The sequence below is a fragment of the Corylus avellana genome, chromosome 1, assembly GCF_965113065.1.
Source record: "Corylus avellana chromosome 1, dhCorAvel1.hap1.2, whole genome shotgun sequence".
Lineage (NCBI taxonomy): Eukaryota > Viridiplantae > Streptophyta > Magnoliopsida > Fagales > Betulaceae > Corylus > Corylus avellana.
Window position 1 is genome coordinate 6,490,538 of NC_142490.1, and position 19,001 is coordinate 6,509,538.

A 19,001-nucleotide genomic window follows, 5' to 3' on the forward strand; every position below is an offset into this window, starting at 1 on the left:
AAGTCAACAAAGACGAGACTCATTAGCAAGTATCTGAAACGACAACCAAGCAGTGCCGGTGAAAGATAAGCGGTAATAAATTTCAAAACGAACCGATCTCCAGTAGCCAAAGTCTCCACAAGGAATCTAGCAATAGCATTTAAAATTGGCAACAGAAAAGAAATTAATAGAAGATCACCATTCCATCAATTCTTACAACCAGAACATAGTTTTTGGTTCCTTCCGACATGGCTACATGAATGAGAAACAAATAGCCCTCAGGCCTCTCACAGTCACAGCTGTCTCCAATCTCATATTTGCCAATTCCTTAATTATCACTAGAGAGTACTGTTGAGGAACATGTCAAGCATGTATACTTTGTACAGTGACTCTTCGCACGTTGTCTATTTGACTACTTTTTTCTCTATAGGACGAACAGCAACCACCAAAAGGGACTCTTCTGTCTTGTATAGGATTTCTCCTTTTTCTTTTTCTTTGTCTTTTTGCTCAAACAGCTCATTCCTGAAGCAAATATAGATTGTAATTAGTTCAAGTAATGTTTCTTCATGTGTGAATCAAAGGGTCATCTTGAAAATATCTCATACAGATCACATACTGTATTGTTATCATTTTCCCCTTCAGAATCTTTCCATTAGACAACTGGATCAGAATATGAGGCTGACTGGTGCAGATGGTGACTTGTCAATATGGGTGCCACTTTCTAGCTTGTTTCTGGTCATGTGAATATGGGTAGCCACTTTCTCTTCCAGCCAATATAGATATTACAAATAAGGCAAAAATGAAAACAAATGAAGACTGCTTTGTTTCCCTTATACCCAACTTTTCCTTAATTACTCACTCTTCCATCCTCTGGGTTCCCTCTGAGCCTGCATATGAAGATAACATTAATTATGTACCTACATTTATGGGTGTCAAGCCGTATTAAATCGCGTGTTGATTCATATGAATATAGGACTATATATGTCAATTTAAATCCGACCCATTTAATTAAACGACTTAAACATCTCAACCCTAATCTACTAATTTTGTACTGAGTTCGTGTCGAATTCATAAAAAATTGCCTACATTACTTGCATTGTAATCTACATTGATGCTCGAACTCTTTCCTCTGATCATTAAGTTGCATTTAATAACAAAAAAATACATAATATCATTGTCATGGAAGTTATTACAATGCAGGTGTAGTAGCTCTTTGGTAAGCTACCCAAAAGTTGGGGGTGTTTGCATTTACATTTCACGAGCTATCCTTTTGTGTGGCCATTTAATGGGCAATGCACCTTTGCATGATATTTTGGTATATATTGCAAAACATTAATTTATGGGTATTTTTATGCATTTATACCCTTTATTAGGTTAGAAAATGACATACTTTTAGTTGTATAGTAAAAGCATCGATCATAAACCACAAAACCTACTCCCACGTACGTACGTGTGATCAAGAATTCCCTCCTTTCTACGTCGTTATAGGGAGTTTTTGTTACTTGGCCTCTGTCAATGATTATCAATCGTCGTTAATGCAAAATAAGAAGTGATGATCACAATCAAAAGGTCTCCATCGGAAAGTTGTAAATTGGCGCTGTCTGTAAATGATATTCCAACTCAAGCAACCACCACAAGTTTGAAATTTGGAAAATTTCGGTCTGAAGTTAGGAATCCATAAATAAGAAGCCGCTTAATTAAACACGACACGTCGGCCGATGTAAAGCTAGCGTTTACTCTTAATTTGTATAATGGATTACATCTCTAATTCAACCAATTGGAGATTTTGGGTTACAACTTTTAGTCATGAAATGGGGTTCTTCAAGGTGATCCCGGAAGGTGATGGTCTTCAAGTTGTATAGCACCGATGAATGATGAAAGAAATTGGAGCATGTATGAACATCTTATTGAGAAAACTAAATGGGTATTTAATTGTTTGAATAAATGGAAGGTTAACCATGTCAGACGAAATCTAAATGGTGCTGGCCATTGTCAACATTGTCGGAATTGTTTTTCTAATAATATTTCCGCTCGATTTCTCTAAAAAAAAGGGGGGGGGGGGGGGGGGTGTTGTGTATTTTGTGCTTAATTAATTAATGCAATATTTGATTCCCTTTATGATGGATTGGGTGGTATCATCAATTAGTATTAGTTGAAAAACTGGAACCATTGAAGAGCCAAAAACGCGTCTATCTACCATAACGCAAAAAGAATAAATTTCCGAACAACATGGCAACCATCAAAACCCATAAAACAATTGCATCCTTCCTTTGTTATACAATTTTAAGCATTTTATTTTTATTTTTATTTTCACATGGAACCCGAGCTATGAGCATAATTATCTCAATTCTGGTTGTTTAGAGACTCGATGCTCAAGGAAGTAAACACATGCAAAAATAGTAAACCTTGTTTTATGAGCCATAAATTAATGCTTGTTTGAAATTATGTGTTTGAAATACAAATGCCATGTTCACATGAAAGACTAGCTACCATATTATGTAATCAAGAAAAAGGGTGTGTTTACTATGTTGTGATGTGATATATAAACAGTGGTGATACGAAATGTTATGTGTGAACATGTGTTATTTTATGCTATACTAACTTGACCTTAAGGCATATTATATTTACATTAGATTCTTGTGATATGTGTGGCGTCTCACATTACTTGAGTATGAAAATTGAGATGTGCTTATATGTATATTTACACCCTTCATGACAACAACGTGTTTTAAAGCCGTAATGTTGTATTTCGTATCATTTGTATCCATGTGTTTTCTAACCAGGGTTGATCATTTCGTATACTGCTTTCATGTGGCGTTTACTTACTAAGTTATGAACTTACCTTTGTCCCCTTGTACAACATTGTTTTATAGAGGGCAATGATTTTGAAGTAAGACAAGAGGAACTGGAGGCAAATGTGACTACTTTTTTTTTTTCAACATATCCGCACAATGGGAGAGAAAGGAGAGAGAGGGATTTAAAATTTAAATTAATGACATTCGTTTCATGAGGCGTGATTTTCAGCCAATTGAGTTACCATTTGAGAACATAGATGAAACTACATGAGTCGCCATGATTACTATCTTAGATTTCAGCTTGGGGGAAACTCTAGTATGGGCTTAGGGGTGAAAAGGCTAACTGCTAATTGCTTTTGAAGGCGGTTAAGAAAAGTCGTTTATCACTTAGGCGATTATGGTTAGCAGTTTAGTTTTGAAAAAACAGCTAATCGCCTTTATATATATTAACATAAAACAACGTCCTTTTTGTGTTTAAATATATATAAAAATCTAGAAATGATGTCGTACGTAGTAGGGTATTATTATACTACCATAAAAAAGACGTCATTATGTTTTTTTTTTTTTTAAAAAAAAAAAATCTTGAACTTTTTAACTTTTCTTTAAAAAACGATTAGCAATTATTAGGGTTATTAACCGCTAACTACCAGTTAACCACATATGCGGTTAACGAATTTTACTAACCGCCTAGGCGGTTATAATTAGCGGTTTTAGCCAATGATCACTAATCAGCATTTTCACCCCTAAGTATGGTTATATAGACATTGAATGGCACTTAGTGCCCGCCCTTCCCTTTTGTAATGTAATGGATTTATTTACCATTCCATGAGGACATGTATACCTTAATTTAGATGCTCTAGGAAATTTGTTGATGACTTAAGATTTTTTTTTTTTTTAATTTATCATTTTTTTTCCTTTTTTTTTTTGGGTCTAAGCAAGACACATTTTCATGGATGACCAAAGATGAATATCAATCTTGGCCTTTCACTTTTTTTGACTTGCCAAAGTTTACCTTTTGTAAGGCAATCATATGGTTGAACTTTTCTGTTGCTAATTGCAAGCCATCTTTGATGGTGGGTTTGACATGGATCTCAACTTGTTAAGGATAGTGGGATATAATTAAAGCCTTATCTCTACTTTTAACAAGCATAGGAACTTCTTGATTCCTTTTATCCAACCTAATTATGCCCTTAATAAGATCTCAACAAACAAAAAGGAGAACTCTAATCATAAGCAACCTTTCTCCAAATAAAAATCTAAGCCATGTGAATAACAACTGAGTAATGCTATTTAATACTTAGTTGATAATCCGATAAAAGAAAAAAAAAAAAACTCAGTTGATAATATGACGGTAAAATTTAGTTATTAGATTAACCCTTAAAAAAAACAAAAAACCAATAGTTTATTTTTATTTTCACGTCATTCTAATTGTATGTAACACATTGGTTTTATATTGAGAAATGAGTAGTCTACACAGAGATTGGGTGGTTTATAAGAGGTTTTATTCGCTAGATAAAACTAAGCTTTGTAAGTAATTATAAGAAATCTCTAATTTGACTAGTCTTTTTAAAATTATAGCGTAAATTTGACTAGCACATTATAACGCTCGACTATATGATATTAAAGCACTGCATGACGTAACTTGTGTGAGAACGTCAGGAGTCTAAGAGGGTTTGGAATTGGGATATGATATCTTAAGTATGCTGTCTTGGCCGCCGAGTAACCAAACACCCAATCTTCTGCGGGACCCACAGTCCCCCCACACCCCAGACGACACAGCACGTCCGCCGGGACCCCACGGCCGACAGGCCACAACCCACAGGGAGCTGCCTAAAACTTGTCAATTGCAAAGGGTTCATTTGGCAATTCGAAAAATAACAAGGGTGTATTGGTCTTTTTATATGAATAAGAAAGAGCCCGATAATAAGCCTCGTGATTGAGGGCAATTGTGGGGGAGGGGGGATGGCGAGGGATCCACTGTATTTTGCTTGTCGGCCTTCCTACTTACAATTACAAATATATAATAATAACAATAATAATAATACAAGTAAATTAATTAATTTTTTTTTTTTTTGGGTCCAGTGGATTAAAGGAACTTGTCCCCTTGCATACAACATATCTTCATTAGATCCATCTAATGAGATAAATAATTAAGTTTGAAGTTATAGTTTTTTACTAATTAATTATATTATTCTTTACATATGAGTTTAGTTAAATAATATGTATATGTTGTCTGTTTTAGAAATCTTAAATAAGAATTTTAATTAAATTAATTTCAAGTTGAGCGTGATCAACTTAATAATTTTTTTTTCCTAAGGAGACTTAGAAAATCAGAAACCTCTTCCATCATCGTCAATACTTTAAGAATGTCTTACCAATATGTGGGTAGTTTTCTTACTTTTCTTACAATATGCTTTAAGATGCAATTTGATTCATATCTTTGATGATATGACAGAAATATATATATATATATATATATATATATATATATATATATATATATATACAATGATCTGAAAAACCTTGTAAAGGGAGCTTATTAGCAATTAGATTGCATTGAAACATGTACAAATTACAAAAAAAGTCATCTGCTAAAATCTTTATCAGGAAAAATTAGGGGTAACAATTCGTAATCGCACATTGTATTCAAGTTGTATTGAGATATGCGTATAAAAGTATAAATGCAAAATTAACACGACGTTTTTTTTTGTGTTTTTTTTTTTGAATTCAATATGGCAAAAGCTTTCATTAATGAGCAAAAATCTTAAATATTGAGATCAACAATTACAATGTCAGGAAAACAATGAGGAGCTTCCTTTATATGAACTAGTCTGTTCGTAAGAGAAAGTGTTTTATTGGGTTGTCTATGAGCTACTCCATTCGCCTCCCTTTTGACACGGTTCACATTCTAGAATTACAAACTATTTAATATAACATTACTCATTTAATTAAATAGATTAAACCCATAAATCATAACTAGTTAATTTCGTGAATTCGTATTACGTTTGTGGATCATGTCAAAAATTGACAACATTTATATTGACCGTCGAGTTTAAGTCATTTCAAAATATGTGTATAGACCATATAAGTTAACAATTTTGTGACCTATTTAATTAAAAATGTAAAAAATTGCAGGCATGCATGATTGCCTTTACATTTTTGTAAATCTCTTTTGTTTAATGTATATTTATTCATTAAAATAAAATACTAAATATGTAAAAAAGAAAAAAAGAAAAAAAAAAGGAAGCTATTAAAGCAATAAATGAATAGGAAATTATGTAAAAGGCCCACCAAAGCTGAGGATTTCACTGAGGAAGACCTCTTTTTTCCCTTCTTTGGTCGGTCTTTAACTAACAGATTCACAGAAGCAGTCTTCCAACAATCTCACTTCTCTTCTTTTCACTATACATTTCATCATTTCTCGTTTTGACCCATGCATCCCCCCTCTCTCCCTCGATCTCTCTCTCTCTCTTTTCTTTTTCCTTTTTCTTTTTAAATATATTTATTTAAATATAATCTCTCTCTCTCTCTCTCTCTCGCTCTCTCTCTCTTTAAGTTTGTCAGTTTGTGACGGAGCAAGAATGGCGAAAGAGCCGCTGCAACTTCCTCCTCCTCTGCTGCTTCTCTTTCTTCGTCTACTTGTTCTGCAACGCTGTCCTCTTGCTGAAGTTCCTCTGCCAATGTCCGAACCCGAATTCTTCTTTTCCTTGTCTACTCCACGCACATTCTGATCTCTCCGATCCGTAGTTGTGCCTTCGACTGTCTGTAGTTCAGGTTCTTTCTTTTTTCTCTTCTTTTCTTTTTCTTCCCTTTCGTTTTTCTACATTCTAAATTTTCTTCACTTTCTCGAACCTACATTTACCATTTTTAGTTTTCAAGATGTGATGTAGAACAGTGTTTGGTTGCTGAGAAAGTGAAAGAAAGGAAAATAAAGTAAATTGTCTTGCTGTGTTCCGTTAGTACTGACTATTTTCACATAAATTCAGATTTTGTAATCCTCATTTCTTTTCTTAGAAAGAAACAAATGAACAAAATGTACCTTGTTTCTCAATAAATATTCATTTATTACTCAAAAGATTTTCACCAATGTAGTAGTATAGTGTGCTTGACTAGTCAAATCTAACGCCCTTCCGATCACAAAATGAAAAAAAAAAAAAAAAAAAAAAAAAAATTGAAGTTGGGCTGTCAAGGGTAACTCTCGTTTCGTTATTTCTTTGAAGTGAGAAGCAACTATTTTGTTACAGTGCCATTGTTTGATTCCTAAGGGAGAAAAAGAATTTTACTTTTTTAAGCATATGCGATTCTTGAGTAACTTGGCAGATAGTGTAGCTTTCCGTCGTTATTACTTTGCTGCATTCACTTTCATACTTCAGTACCTTCCAAGAATCATCTTTTGAACCATGATAATTTGTTTTTGTGAGTATCTATGGGAATTGAAGTGGTTTTGGTATATGTCCAGAACAGGGGAATCTAGAGTCTATCAATCAAATGGAAAAATACGAAGTTTTGGAGCAAATTGGGAAAGGAGCTTTTGGTTCCGCGCTTCTCGTGAGGCATAAGCTTGAAAAGAAGAAGTGAGACTGAAAATCACACTATTTATTTGTTGCCTGTGTTGTCTTGCCATTTAAAACTATTAATGTATAATACCATAATGCATCATGTTGTGATTGTACATTGCGTTCTCATTTTTTTTTTTTTTTTTTTTTTTAACATATATTAAGGTATGTATTGAAAAAGATTCGTCTTGCCCGCCAGACTGATAGGTCTCGTAGATCTGCGCACCAGGAGGTTGGTACTCTTTATTTGTAATCGTCTTAATAAACTAATTGAATTTCTTGTTGGCACTGTTAGTTTTCCATATATGTAATATTTCTTACTATGTTTAGGCTACATTAATCCTGGTTATTTTTGTTGGAGTTTCTTCAGGACCAGCATATTAAAGGGCTTCATGAAAATCAGAAATTAGGCAAAAGAAAAATAAAGAGAAAAAAATTATGGAACTTGATATGTGCTTCATGTATCTTGTGAAAAATGGTGAATATATTTTTATCAAGATTGCAAAATATGTTAACAGCTCTGCACTTGTGGCAGTAGCTGCAATTAAGATTGTCAGACCTTGAAATGGATAATATATAGCTGCAGTACATATTTGGAATTGAATGCTGGGCTGGATTGTAGTAGAACATATATTAGCTGGTTGAGCTACACTTGGACCTTTGATCAAATTATTTGGATGTAGAATTTTGGGTTATCTAGAAATTGACCCTTTTCCTGGTTTGTGTAGATGGAGCTTATTTCTAAACTACGAAATCCATTTATTGTGGAGTACAAGGATTCCTGGGTGGAGAAGGTTTGTTATGTCTTTAACTATGTATTATGTCTTTTTGTTCATCCTGTAGAGCTATCCTTTTTCCATTTTCTGGTGCTTGATTGGTTGAATGTCTGGATTGAGCATTTGGCTTTGATATTCTCTTGTTTGCTTCTCTCCCCTGAGAACTGAAATGTGTTAAGTTTTTTCCTGTCGATGCTAGTTACAATGTTTCTTTTGAAATTATAAATTTATGTGGAATATACAAATAATATAACATTGAGAAATATATTGTAATTCTTAGATTTTGGATTATTCTCTCGTTGAGTTGTCTTAAACATTACGGGGTTTCCTCAAATTACAAGTTTGTGAGATAATTTGTGAAATTGGAAAATACCTGTACATCATCTGTAAATTTGAACTTGCCATGTAAGTTTTATATTTTCATGCTTCGGTCTATTACTATACGGTGCCATTAAGAACTTTAAAGCCTGAAAATGAGATTTGAAACTCAGATGAACATAATTTTCTTGGATAATGCTAGTCATCCCAAGGGATTCTTCCCAAAATGCTTCCCAAATGATGTGGCAAGCATTAAAAAAAATTTCATTCTCTCTCCTTTCAAAATATTTTAAGGGCAAATAGTGCTTGTCACATCATTTGGGAAGGATTTTGGGAAGAATCCTTGGGACACCTAGCAGCCCTCAATTTTCTTTGCTTAAACAGAAATAATATGTTCAATCCTATTGCTAACAGTATCACCACAAGTTTTGAGCTGTTTTGGCTCTTTTCATTCATGCTTTTTCAACCATAACTGGAGTAAAAAGCTATGGCTAGCTGAGTTGAGTTTAGTCTGCAATGAGTTTGATTCAAAATCAGTAGCCATCCATGGAAGGAGTCCAACATGCTCTGAGATAAAGAAAATGGTTCAAGATTTTTGATGGCCTAGTCTGCAGCTCTGATGGGTAGCATCAAGTCTCATTTGATCTCACATCGAGTACTTTATTCTGGCACTATTGTTTTTCATGGATATCTCCATGTCCTCATTCTTAACTTTTTTGTTTATTTAAAAATTTGTCTCTGTTATCCCACCGTTTTTTTTTTTTTTTTTTTTTTTTTCCTGTTTGCTTTATATAGCAATCTGACTAATTTGCCATAGCCTTACATTGCTTCATATTGATGCCATTTCTCGCAGGGTTGCTATGTATGCATTATTATTGGTTATTGTGAAGGAGGTGACCTGTGAGTATTTTCTTCTTGAATTTTGAGACAATGAAGAATTTTGCTTTGTCTTAAATTCTTGCATAACCTCAGACCTTCCATGCTACTTTTTTATGTGATACAGGGCGGAAACTATAAAAAAAGCTAATGGTGTTCTTTTCTCTGAAGAGGTTCATTCATTTTGTTTGTGTTTCTCTTGTCTTTCACCTTTTGCTGTAAAATTTGATTATTATTTATAATTCTGCGAGTCATTGCATCTAATTACTAAATATCTTCTTTTACCAGAAGCTCTGTAAGTGGCTTGTTCAACTTCTGATGGCACTTGACTACTTGCACATGAATCATATTCTTCATCGTGATGTGAAGGTTAGTGGTCTTGCTATATTGATTCATTTTCTCTGAAGTTATTTTGTACTGATAGCATTCTATGATTCATTCAGTGCTCAAATATATTCTTGACAAAAGATCGCGACATACGTTTGGGTAAGTGATCTTATCATTTCTATAGTTCTCCCATATGTGATCCTAGGTTTTCTAACAAGAGATAAATGATAGAGCAGGTGATTTTGGACTCGCCAAAATGTTGACCTCAGATGATCTTGCTTCCTCTGTAAGTAATGTAATCTATATATTGATCAACTTATGCACGATTTCTTATAATTGCCCTTAGTTTTACTTCATGCCTCGTTACAACTCAGGTTGTGGGAACTCCAAGCTATATGTGTCCTGAGCTTCTGGCCGATATACCATATGGTTCAAAGTCAGATATTTGGTCTTTGGGTAAGCATTGTGTGCGTGTATTCTATCAGGCCTGGATTAATCTTGTAGGTTTTTAGCTGAATGTTACTTATGTATCTTGAAATTCTGTTGACCAGGATGCTGTATATATGAAATGACAGCTCATAAGCCTGCATTTAAAGCATTTGTAAGTTTTTGAACGTTAATTTTCCATTTTTTTGGCATACATTGGTAGACTGCTGCATTATCATTTCTGTGTGTATTTTTTGAAGGAAAAACTTGAACAAAGACTCCATGGAATCAGTACGCATCACATTTTGTTATTGATTTGCTAATAATAGTGTACGTGGGTAGTTAGACCACTTTGATACTTTAAAATTTCACCAGCATACATGGGACTTGTGAAACTATTTATCCTAATTATCTCATTTTAGCAAGCCTAATACAAAATTTATTTTGGCATAATTTTATGTCAAAACCAGTTGGTGTAAGTCTAGGTTGTTAGGTTAAGTTGGTACTTAAACTGGAATTCAAAAACTTGGTCAAAGTTGAGAACAGAATTACTCGGTTGGAGCCCTAGTTGGTGGGCGTGCGAATGAGGAACTTTCACAAGAAACCAAGTTTTCAAAGGCAGGACCATCCAGTTGGTTTGGTGGTTGCACTGGGTTTGAACGACATACTTCAATGCACGAAATGAAGTGATCCAGAACCTTTTGGTCGGAGGAACGGTCGCACAATGTTCGAATGAGAGTGTTTAGTGTAGTAACTTAAGAAATTTTAGAATAGCCTGATTGGAGTAGCAGTGGGTGCTCGGTCGAACGACAGAGGCTCAAAGGTGTCACAGCTTTGCTCGGTTGGAACCTTGGTCGAATCTCGTCCGAATGAAAGAAAGATTGTGATTGGCAGAACTCGATCGGACCAGCAGTTGTACTACGTTTGTACACTGCCAGCTAGTAAACCTTGAAACCCTAGCCGTGTTCGAACGAGCTCCTTACCCATCCGAACACTGCTCCTAAAATTGTGCTTTTCAGAAATCGACATGCACCAAAAGTCTGCGTTTTCCTTGGGTCTATATAATAAAGCTCATACATTTTCATAATACCCTGAGACCACTATTTTGTATTCTAGGAGAGACCTTTTACATTCTTATGCCTTCATTCCAATACCTCTCTTTGGTCTTTGTTTAAACCACACAATTACAAAAACAAACCTTCAGCCACCGAAATTCTGGAATGCAAAAAGAAATTTGATAAAGGAATTGGCCAGAATTCTAAAGCTGCTGCGGTAGAGACAAATAGGTCGTTTATTGGGATGCACATCAGGTTTAATTACAAAGATTTTGTAAGTATAAACTGTATAATTTAATTCTTTTGTAGTGGATGAGTTTCCTGGGTTTGGCTTCCTCGAAGTGGTTTTACTTTTGAAGATTTCTTCAAAAGGTTTTTACTACGTTACCAAAATTGTTGTGTTTGATCTTTCTATTGCTTTACTTAATTTTGATGATTGTGTGTGCGGTTTCAAAATTTTTAATCGGTTTTGTTTGCGGGAAAACACTTATTCACCACCCTCTAGATGTTATTTGGGGTCACTGGGGCAAATTTCAAAGATAACGAAAATGAATGTACAAAGATGTGCATATGTACACACACCCCTTCTCTAGATAATTTAAGTTTTTAGAAGTACAAGACACTATGATATGAACTTTGTAAAAGCTTAAAATAATTTCATCATTAATCAAATGGTACTGGCATTTTCACAAAAAATGTGCAGACAACCTTCTTGTAAAAGAAATTTTCTTAACATCAAGTTACTTGGTACTAGATTAAATGACAACTCTAATAGAATCTCACAATTATGAACATTTGTGCATTTCAGACTTCCTATCTACACCAACTATTTTATCGGTCTTGCAAATTAGATTCACTCTTCCTATTAGCTCAAGCTTTTTTTACCTTGAAACTTAATGGGAATTCTATTTTGGAGACATTCAAACTTCAAGAAAATAATTTACAGCAACTATTTTATTAGTCCTGAAGATCTATCTTTAGTATTTCTATAGATTTAGTACTTATCAAAAAAAAAAAGTATTTCTATAGATTTAGTTTTTGTATTCATTACAAACTAAGTTTGAGGTTTTTAGGATGTTTAACATATTTTAAGTTCTTTATTGCTCCCCCAACCTTCTCCCAACCCCCACCCCCCACCACCACCACCCCCCCCCCCCCCCCCCCCCCCCCCGCGGTCATATTGGATTTGGACTCCCAAATTCATTAAGAATCAGTTAATGTGATAAATCTGGCTGTATGGTTGTTTTATCCCTTTGAGACAATAAAGGTTCGGCATATTTAACACTAATAGGGCTTCCCTGCAACTTCTATGCTTTTAAGCTTTCTCCTGCATATTCAGCAATTATTATTTTTTAGTTTACTCTCTTTTTCTTGAGCAGGATATGCAAGCACTGATCAACAAAATTAACAAGTCTATAGTGGCTCCGCTTCCAACAAAATATTCTGGTGCATTGTAAGTCTTGTCTGTATTACTTAAAGTCGAGATGTTATTTTACAAAGTCTAGTACCTAAACCCATTTAAGATTGACATTTGACAGTGGGGTAGGTTAAGTCAAAGTGACAGAACATTGGATGGAAAATTTGATTGTCAGATTGTAGTTATTTATTTTGTTCCTAGGTTTCACTTGTAAAGTTAAAACAGATCTTATTTGTATATGTATCTTAGCTTTTAGTTGGCAAGTTTTGTTGCACTAACCATATTTTGCTTATTTCTGTTTTCAGTCGGGGTCTTGTCAAAAGCATGCTGCGGAAAAACCCAGAACTTAGGCCAAGTGTATGTATGATTCTTCTCAAACTTACAGCTAGACAAATTTGTGAATAGCAATACGACATGTAATTGCTTTTGTGATTTCCCATAACAATTATCCTGTTATTAGGATATTTCTACTGTTTTCTATTTTCATATGTCCCTAGAAGTCTTGCATAATATGAGAAGAATGAGATTTCGATTTAAGCAGTCTTTCTAAATAAAACAACAGAGAAAAGAATTATAAAGATTTGGCTAAAAGAATAATGTGAGACACACCCGACTCTTTTCCTGATGGCAGGTTGACAGAGGGGGGCATCTACCGCTATTTGTTGCTTAAGGAGGTTTTTTTCGTTCCAAAATAAGAATTGCAGAGTGATAGGTGACACCGGACTAAAATTTAGGGGTTCTGTATCATAATCTTTCCTCACAAGAAAACTACAGCTTTTGGAATTAAAATTGTCTTTTCTCATGTCAGTCTGTTCATCACCGGTAGCACACCACCATAACCATCACCGTCAAAGTTATTACAAACTGTTTGCCTATAGAGTACCACTGCTTCCAACTCGACCTGCTATAAGCACTATCCCCACCACCACCACCAACTATTCAATTGCATCACTGTTAAAGGCACAGCGCAACAACTACTACCACCTCTTTCAATCTCAATGTAAATACACTACCTCCTATGGCAACAGCACTGCCTCATCATGATCACCCTTGTCCTTGACTACTGTTGTTATTGTCATCACACTCATTCCCATACATGCTGATCTTGCTTCTTTAAGAAAAAAAATTTTGGTTCAAAAGAGAAAGAAAAGAGAAGTCACTTCCCCTGCTAGTTGAAATATTTAAAACGGATATACTAATAATGCCATGACTTCTGCCATTGTGGACTTGTAGTGTTAAGAAGGATATATATGGAGCCAAGAGATCTGCCATTCAGTGATATGATGGCAAGACTTATGTTTGCGATTTGACCACAGCTCTGAATGTTTGAGTCTATGCGTTGCTTGAATGTATGTATATAGTTTCAGTGGCATTGAATATTTTACTCTCATATCTACTGTGGCAGGCTGCCGAGCTACTCGGGCACCCGCACCTTGAGCCTTATGTTCTTAAGGTTCATCTCAAAATCAATAGCCCCAGACGCAATAGTTTACCAGTCTACTTGCCTGAACCCACTTACATGAAGAAAACCAGATTTTTAGAGCCAAGGGATGTTCCTCTTTCTACATATAGGGAGAGGCGCCGTTTATCCAGCAATGATAGGACTTTGAATCCAAGCATATCTGGAGCTGAGCAGGATTCTATGTGCTCTACACAAGAAATTCACGATAACCCACGTTATTTAAGTCGAAGGTTGCAAGAACGTTATTCTGGAGGCATCCATGAAGAGACGGCCATTTCTAAGACTATTGTCGCTAAAGGTTCGAATATTGCTAAATCTTCTAGACGTACTCCAACAAAAGCTTCTAGTCCCCCTAAAAGATGTGAATCGGTAAGATCTGTTGGAATCTCTCTCTCTCTCACTCTCTCTACACACACATGCATTTGGTGATCCTTGAAGTGTGAATAATGGTTGACATAATCCAACTAAACAAGCACAAACTTGAGTATCATTTCTCAGTGGGTGGCTTTTGCATTGCACAACTGTTGGAGGTTTGCGAACAGCAATTTTGCTTGTCTTTGAGTTCTTGAATTTTGTTTGTTCAGTTTCCTGCTTCACGCACTCCAAGAAAATTTGCCACTGCAGTTCGAAGAGCATCTTTGCCATTTTCAACAAGAGGTGCAAGGCAGCAGTCCCCTAGCAGTCCCAATATTGGTATACTTCACCGTTTAAAATCTCCAGATGTTTCTGTCAATTCCCCTCGAATTGACAGGATAGCTGAATTCCCATTAGCCTCTTATGAAGAGCCAGTCTTCTCTATCCGTAAAACTTCAACAACCTCAGTCCAAGGCTCCTCTGGCTCCCTGCAGTACAATGACCATTCCATCACCAAAGACAAATGTACAGTCCAGACCGATAGAGCTTCTGCCAAGCCTAGTATCCCTGAAACATGGCAGGGAATTCGTCGCAGCATGTTTAAGGCAGATGTAAAGGAAGGAAGTGCTGACTGCTCTGATCAAAATGCAACCGCTGGGGCATCAAGCCGCTCTTCATCAGACTCTTACCACAGGCAGTTTGACCCATCATCATTCCAGCAAAGAGCTGAAGCTTTGGAAGGGATGCTTGAGTTTAGTGCAAGGTTGCTGCAACAGGAAAGGTATGAAGAGCTTGGGGTGTTGCTAAAGCCATTTGGTCCTGGGAAGGTCTCCTCTAGGGAAACTGCAATCTGGTTGACCAAGAGCTTCAAGGAGAACACTCTCAAGCAGGAAGATTAGTACTTGCAAAATGCTGCCACATGTACCATAAAACTTAACTGCAACAATTTATAGAGTCGGTTCTATTTGTTTTTGACATGTCCGAGGCACTAGGAGCTTAGGCTGATGCTGATATGATAGGTTTTTATTAGGTTTACATGACTCTTCCCATGCTTTTCATGCTTCAATTTTATGATTCTCATTGAGATGGCTAAATTAGATGTAGTAATAGATCAGGACAAACCATTTCTGATTAGTGCAAGGATTCTTTCTAGTTGAGCTTCAACTGGAGAGTGCCCAATTAATGTCCAGGATTTATTAGAGGAAATCTAAGGTTCAAATTCCTCAATATCATTTGATTTGTTTAATCTTCTATGCTCTTTCTATAATGACATCAATTCTCTCTCTCTCTCTCTCTCTCTCTCTCTCTCTCTAAACATGACCTTAAACCATGTTTGTTAACAACTTTCTTTTTGTCCAAATTTTTGTAATCTAATTGGCCCTTGCATGGTTTTCTGGGTACGAATTTGCACTTTGCATAGCATACATAAGAAGCTGGAGCCGTTGCAATGACATTATAAAGACCAGAAGACAAAAGTAGGATATTAAGAAGCAGGGTAGCTGGTAGTAATCTGACTGAATATATACATTGTTCATTACATAATTAATCTCTGGTACGAGCTAGGGTTTTGCCAAACCAAATGCCTCTTATCTTTCTTCTTCTTTTTGGCAAAGATTATGCTAGCAAATTTCGCACAATTGAAGCTTTTCAGTTTCTTCACTGTATTACAACACCTTTCCCATGCGAGCAGCCAAGGAAGGAGATGAAGTTACAGAGTACATAGGAATCAATCAGTTACAACCTTCTTTTTTTTTTTTTAATTTGTATCACAGCCCACCCATTCTTTAGTTGAAGCTTGAATCATTTGTCTGCCCCACAAGCAACTTCCTTTTGAAGTTCCTCAATTGGTCAAGAGTAATCATGAATGGGGCTGCATTCATTAATGAAATAAATTAGACAACCATGGTAAAGAAGACAAGTTGAAGTTGTTAGAACAGAAATAGAAAAAAGAAAATTAAATTCTCCACCTTCCTTTAGAAATTATTTGCCCCCACCAAAATTCTAATGAATTGTTATGCACGATACAATGAAGACCAAAAATCCTCTATAGTTTGGTTGCGTTTTGCACAAAACGAAACCAAGCTAGAATACTCTTAGAGATTCTATTATAACGAGACTCGAATTTTAAAACTGCGAAAGGTTTTGAGGGAGAAAGATGAAGTGAGATTTGTTGGTCTTAAACTGATCTGCAGTGGATATTTGTAGTGTCAGATTAGCAGTTTTAATGTCTATTCACTGACATTTATGTAATTTTGCATTTAACAGTAAATAACTACTAATTTAACACACACACACACATTAACATATATATATAATAAACTGATTTTGGAAACTCTTTTTGACAGAAGTCAGTGATTTCTGACCTCATATGCAAGAGATTTGTAGTGGTTGGAATCACTGCTGGATGTGGTGATTGCATCAGACCTGCTGTTGGAGGTTCTTGTTAATGGAGGATAGAGCTTGGCAAACCAGGGGTCATAGTTTTCTTGGCTAAATCGCTTGGAACGAGAAGATGAACGTTGCATTTGATTCTCCAATGAGCCACTCCTACCATCTGTTGATTCCATTCTCTTACTTTTCTGCCTCATCCCACAATTTGGTCGTTGCTTTGGTTCACTTTGTGATCTGACTTTAGCCCTTGAAGATTCTGTCTTGGCCATGTAGTTGGGTAAGTCTAGACAATCAGGCTGCTCAAAAGCTAAAGAGCTGGCCGTTGTCGGGTTTAGCTGAGACGTGGGAAGATAATGTTGGGGACTGTTGTGTGCTGTGAATGAGTACTTCTTGTATTGGTGTTCTCTTCTTGAGATGGAAAGGTTTCCAGAATAATATGTCGCCAACCCACCATTCTCTATCCTCTCATTTTGTGAATGATTCAGACGTGCACTTTTGCTCTTTAAGCCTCCCTGATTTTCATCCAGATTGGTATCCATTCTTTCCTGCACAAAGAAGCCCATACTGAACGTTAATTAGCAATTGAAGATTTCAAGATCACAAGCAGGTAATGAGCTTTCTAGGATTTCAACCCTGTTCCACACCAGGAAGATGAGATGCTAAGTTTCACATTGTTTACTTGCTAGTTATTTTGGAGTGATAGAGCAGATATTATTAGCGCTTTCTCCTAGCTATTATAAATCGTGTTACAGCCACTTAGTAATGTTATGTACTATTGAGCACATCACATTGTCCTAATGAGAATGTCAGGGGTTTAAGTAAGCGGGACCCGAGGGGGTAGGGAGTGGTGGGGGTGGAGGATTGTACATGCCGGTTTTACATTGAAAAGATAAGTAGCCAACATAAAGTTGATGACTTATCGCTTTCTCTAGGTCCTTACACCAACAATTTAAACTGAGACTTGTGTAAATGTTTTTGTATTCCAAACAAATGAAACTCTGTTATTCAAAGTTGTAGTAATGAACTTTCTCCTCTCCTAATTTCTTTCAAGTTACAATTTCTGGACCTAAGTTTTCCCAGCAAACAAAGGAATGAATAGTAGGAAATGAGACATACCCTAAGCATTCTTCTGAACCCGTTCTCCTGAATGAAACTCCTATGAATGGATGGTTCCCTTTTGACAACAAGATGTGCTTCCTCTGCCATCTGAATCCTCTGAACCCTTGCTCTAACTTGAATAGAGATCAATGCATGCATGCGCCGCAGAGTAGCTGTTGTTTCTTTTCTCACCTGGTGACCTCTCACCAGTGCCTGCAACTTCACTAGTCCCTTCAAAGCACACAATGCTTTCCTTGCCTGAAACAAAAATATGATGAAACAACAGTTTGATATATTATCATTTTTGCTCTTCAATTCATTTCACATAAGAACTATGAAGATTGTTAGAATTAGAATGTGAAAAATATCTTAAGATGGATGTTTGTACCAAATAAGAACGGAAGACAGCTTGAATCCTTGTGGCAGCTGCATTTTCAACATCAACATTTTCTGCAGTGGCCTGCAGTGGAAGTTTGGTGGTGTCAATTGAGTCAAGTGATTTAGAAAATTTATGGGATGCCCTTTTCCCAGCTGCTCTTCCAAAACTCCATCTTTTCTTCATTCTAGGACTCCCAGGTTTGATGCTTGGATTATGATGATGGTGCTCAGCAGAAAAAGAAGAAGATTCATTCTTCTTATATTTCTGCTCCCTTTTCCCAAGCAAAAAGTTTCTAATCCATTTCCCTGCCTTTCCCATCTTTGTCACAAGAGAAATGAAGAATACTTGTAAATTTAAGAGAGAAATGAATCTCCTTGTTTATAAATACTTTGTTAATATATAAGACTGAATTATGTATATATATACATATATAGGATGATCTGGAAGCTTGTTTCATATGACTCTGACGTGGATTTGTGGTATTATATGATGTTGTTTACTGGGTATGGCCTGCAAAACAATGGATGAGGGGCTCTGATGAAGCCATTTGCCAAACTCTTGAAGATTAATGTTGTAGAAGATTCTTTTCTCTGCATGGGCTACGTCAACTGCAAAACCTTTGTTTCTTTGTGAGGCTTCAATCAGGTGCGAAGGGCCGTATGTCATCTGGGTGCATGTGATGGAATAATCAGTCAACTCTCCTAACTTTTTGTTTGTTTTCAATTTTCAATGATGAAGTTTATTAATAATCAACAGATTATGCAGCTGTTTTGTTCTTGTTTCCTTAATTAA

At 35.9% G+C, this 19,001-nt stretch overlaps 2 protein-coding genes across 4 annotated transcripts; one reads left to right on the plus strand and one right to left on the minus strand.

Annotated features, from left to right (window-relative positions):
- The first annotated feature begins 6,198 nt into the window (after positions 1–6,198).
- Positions 6,199–15,592, plus strand: LOC132171143 (serine/threonine-protein kinase Nek2). 3 transcript variants are annotated; one of them, XM_059582383.2, is made up of 15 exons: positions 6,199–6,548; positions 7,234–7,348; positions 7,496–7,562; positions 8,059–8,124; positions 9,278–9,324; positions 9,428–9,473; positions 9,592–9,669; positions 9,744–9,786; positions 9,864–9,913; positions 10,002–10,083; positions 10,179–10,228; positions 12,488–12,561; positions 12,831–12,882; positions 13,931–14,356; positions 14,572–15,592. In XM_059582383.2, the coding sequence occupies exons 2-15, from the start codon at positions 7,263–7,265 to the stop codon at positions 15,238–15,240; spliced, it is 1,836 nt and encodes a 611-aa protein (XP_059438366.1). In that variant the 5' UTR covers positions 6,199–6,548; positions 7,234–7,262; the 3' UTR covers positions 15,241–15,592. The 3 variants fall into 3 exon arrangements, with proteins under 3 accessions (XP_059438366.1, XP_059438364.1, XP_059438365.1); XM_059582381.2 differs by having other exon boundaries at positions 6,200–6,548; positions 9,589–9,669; XM_059582382.2 differs by having other exon boundaries at positions 6,200–6,548; positions 7,239–7,348; positions 9,589–9,669.
- Positions 15,593–16,689: 1,097 nt separating this feature from the next.
- On the minus strand, positions 16,690–18,539 carry LOC132168977 (protein IQ-DOMAIN 19-like). Its single transcript, XM_059580073.2, has 3 exons — positions 18,219–18,539; positions 17,849–18,088; positions 16,690–17,277 (listed from the first exon to the last, which is right to left on the minus strand). The coding sequence occupies exons 1-3, from the start codon at positions 18,525–18,527 to the stop codon at positions 16,690–16,692; spliced, it is 1,137 nt and encodes a 378-aa protein (XP_059436056.1). The 5' UTR covers positions 18,528–18,539.
- Positions 18,540–19,001: the final 462 nt, after the last annotated feature.

What these genes read in the sequence shown, in the direction of transcription:
- LOC132171143 (XM_059582381.2), top strand. Translation starts at nt 7,263, where the DNA reads ATGGAAAAATACGAAGTTTTGGAGCAAATTGGGAAAGGAGCTTTTGGT. An exon ending in TATTGTGAAGGAGGTGACCT is followed by an intron (nt 9,325 to 9,427) that starts GTGAGTATTTTC and finishes TATGTGATACAG; the next exon opens with GGCGGAAACTATAAAAAAAG. An exon ending in ACAAAATATTCTGGTGCATT is followed by an intron (nt 12,562 to 12,830) that starts GTAAGTCTTGTC and finishes TTCTGTTTTCAG; the next exon opens with TCGGGGTCTTGTCAAAAGCA.
- LOC132168977 (XM_059580073.2), bottom strand. Translation starts at nt 18,527, where the DNA reads ATGGGAAAGGCAGGGAAATGGATTAGAAACTTTTTGCTTGGGAAAAGG. An exon ending in CTGTCTTCCGTTCTTATTTG is followed by an intron (nt 18,089 to 18,218) that starts GTACAAACATCC and finishes TTTTTGTTTCAG; the next exon opens with GCAAGGAAAGCATTGTGTGC. An exon ending in GGTTCAGAAGAATGCTTAGG is followed by an intron (nt 17,278 to 17,848) that starts GTATGTCTCATT and finishes TTCTTTGTGCAG; the next exon opens with GAAAGAATGGATACCAATCT.